At 68.1% G+C, this 2,999-nt stretch overlaps 1 protein-coding gene across 1 annotated transcript in view; it reads left to right on the forward strand.

Moving 5' to 3' along the window:
• The first annotated feature begins 470 nt into the window (after window positions 1-470).
• LOC123016624 (acetylgalactosaminyl-O-glycosyl-glycoprotein beta-1,3-N-acetylglucosaminyltransferase-like) overlaps window positions 471-2,999 on the forward strand; it is a 5,089-nt gene continuing 2,560 nt past the window's right edge. The window contains exons 1-2 of the mRNA XM_044417141.1: window positions 471-508; window positions 2,708-2,962. Coding sequence (XP_044273076.1) covers window positions 471-508; window positions 2,708-2,962 — 293 coding nt within the window. The remainder of the gene's footprint in view (window positions 509-2,707; window positions 2,963-2,999) is intronic.

Here is a 2,999-nt window from a genome sequence, read left to right on the forward strand (position 1 = left end):
GGGTTCTGTGGCCACCGATTGCATCACGAAGTACAGTTGCTTGGGGCTTCCTGTTTTGAAATGCTTACAAATGCCCAAATCGGGTGTCCCCTCCAAAGACACCGAAGCATTGTGCCAGCACCGCGCGGTTGCGTCATGAAGCTGGGTTGTGCTGTTCGCTGCAGCTGTGCTTGGTGCGTTAGATAAGGGGTTAAAGTTAATTCTCCACCTGACATGCAAAAGACCTTGAGTGTGGTGGTACTTCCACCCCCTTGGGCATTTTGAATCTGAAAGAAGATTGAGTGGCATCAAGAGGCATCTCCCAGCTCCATCCAGGGTCCACGCTTTCCTTCCGGGGAAGGGGTCGATGTTGTTTAATAACCGATGCGCTGCTGCCCGCGCATGCAAGAGGGCATGCTTCCACAGAAACATGCATAACATTTATGGCAGCAGCAGCAGCAACTCGGCTTCTGCCAGAATGACAAAGCCCGATGGCGCACGAGTGCATTTTGAACTACCGCACGAAACGGCAATAAGAATTAGCAGTAATCTGACGAGTCAACAGTGTCATGATACAGGAGTGGAAAGCAATTAAATGAAGGTGCTAAGCACTTGGGCAGATAAGCAGTTCTGCAGCAGAGCCCAGGAAAGCCGCTGGCAAGGGTGCGCCACCAGGCAAGGCCACTGCCAAAAAGGCCCCGTCCCTGGCGGGGGCCCATCCCAGGCCATCCCCCGCCCCTTCCGCCCACCCTGGGGTCTGAGCCAAGCAACCAGACCTGCTTCAGGCGTGAGAGCAGAACACGGCGGCTCTGCACAGAAACGCCCTGGCCTCTGCCTTGCTCCAGGCATTCCCACCTGGGCTGCCTGCCGCTCACGGCCCAGGCTTTATGAGCGCTGCACACAAATTAAACAGGGCCGGGAACAGCCCGCGGCAGCCCCCACCCAAGTGCCACGGGGCCCACAGCACGGCTCCCTCCGCTGGGCGGACGCGAGCAGCCCCGCTCGGCCCCGCAGCCTCCCCCAAAGCTTCGTCCGCAGAGCTTCGAAGGGGGGCGGCAGGGCCGCAAGCAGGCGCCGGGGAAGGGGGGCAGCACACATGGGGGGAGCGAGCGGGAGGGGAGTGAAGGGGTCCCGGCCCTCAGGGGAAACACGCAGTGGCAACGGGCCTTTCGCCCGCCTTTGCCTTAGAAAGCCTGCAGGAAACGCTCCCTCTCAGGCAGACACATCTGCTGCTGCCCCGCTTGGTGGAGAGGGGCCAGGAGGCAGGCGGCCCGCGTGCCCCAGCACCCCGCCGAGAGGGGCAGGCCCCCGGCACCCACATCTGAGGGGCCCGCCCCTGCGGGAGAAGAAGCCCAGAGCTTGGGGGCTTCGGCAGGCTCTGCGCTCAGCCCCCGGCCTCGCCCCCGGCCCCAGGGCCGGGCTGCGCCTCCTGAGCCGCCTCCGCAGGGCAAGAGGCTGCCAGGGGCTGGGAGCCGTTCCTCCGATGTGTGTGTGTGTGGGGGGGGCCTGCTCAGCAGGCTGTCCGGGGGGACAGCGCCCACACCCCACCCCACGGCCCCTCCCTGGCGGGGCACTCCCTGCGTGAAGGAAGGAGGGGCTGGGGCTCTGCGGCAGAGCCCGGGGTCCTCGCCCAGCTCCCGGCACCACAGGTGGGGCCGAGGGCAGTGTGGGAGGACCGGTCTGAGCTGGGCAGGCCAAGGGACTGGACCGCTTCCCATCAGGAAGTTCCAGCGGCGGCCCTGGCCTGCCATGCCCCCACCCCCCTCTTCCTCACACGCCCCGTCCGTGGCAGCCTCCTTGCCGTCTCCTCGACCCTCAGGCAGCCCTTCCGCACCCTCCGGGCAACGAACTCCTGCGAGTCACTCGGGAGCATCTCGGGCAAGGGAGTGGCCGCCCGCCCGCCTGCCCGCCCGCCCCAGAAAGGCTGCCTTGTTGGTGTGATCACTTGGAACCGCTCCAGAAGCACATTACGGTGCTGTTATCTACCCGAGCAGCACCACCAAAGGCTCCTCACAGGGTAGAGCACAGCCCTCCTGGAGGCCGGGGGGGCCCTCCGCGGCAGCCATCCCCGCCCCCTCCACGGTGGCCAGCCCCGTCCGCAAAGAGCCTGCCCCGGCAGGGTGGGGAGGGTGCCACCCAGGCCTCTGCCCCGCCGCCCGCAGAGCAGGTGCGCCCAGGCAAATTCGGCCGCCGAAGCAGCACCACGGCCTGGAGCCCGGGCAGCCCCCCCGAAGGCCGGCCCACCGCCCACCACCTCTGTGCTTCCTAAAACGCAGGACAGGCCACAGAAGAGACGAGCGCTTGCTTCTTTCTCGGGGCTTCTCCTCGTTTGCAGGTAAGCTCAGCTTTGTCCTTGGGACTGGACGTGGCTCTCCGGCTTCGGCCCGTGGCCGGGCACCTGGGCTCACTCCGTGGAAGGGGGCCCGGCTCCTGCGGGGAGGAGCAGCGCCCTTCACTTGCCATCCCCCCGGCCAGGCCATGCACTCAGCCCCGGGCAGCCGGGGCCGCACGCCCGGCGGACACCGGCTGCCCCCCACAGTTGCCACGGTCCTGACCCCCGGCTCGCCGGCATCGCAGCTGCCTTGGGGAGAGGGCCACAAGCCCTTCACGTGCCGACCCAGGGCTGCGGTGGGGCTGGCCCCACGGAAAGAGGGCGGAAGCGCAGCGCCAGCGGGGCAGCCCCCCGAGATGGTGCCCGGCCACGGTTCTCCCGGCTCTGCTCGGGCAGCCTTTGGCAGGACGAGTGGGGGCAAGAAGGCTCCCCCCCCCCCCGGGCCCCTGGGCGGAAGCGCTGTCGGGAGGGCGGGCGACCTCAGAGCCGGCTACACGCAGAAGGGACGGGGTGGCAGGGCAACCCGGTCCCGGCCGTGGCCACGCTGCGCGCCGGCGGCCGCACCTTCCGCCTGGACCGCGGCGCGCTGGAGGCCAGCTTCCCGCAGCTGCAGCGCTACCGGTGCCGCGAGCTGGCGGCGCGCCCCGGGCCGTGCGCGGCGGCGGGCGGCGGGCGCCTGCTGCTGCTG

This window comes from Varanus komodoensis, unplaced genomic scaffold (genome assembly GCF_004798865.1).
Source record: "Varanus komodoensis strain SLA01 unplaced genomic scaffold, ASM479886v1 scaffold87, whole genome shotgun sequence".
Lineage (NCBI taxonomy): Eukaryota > Metazoa > Chordata > Lepidosauria > Squamata > Varanidae > Varanus > Varanus komodoensis.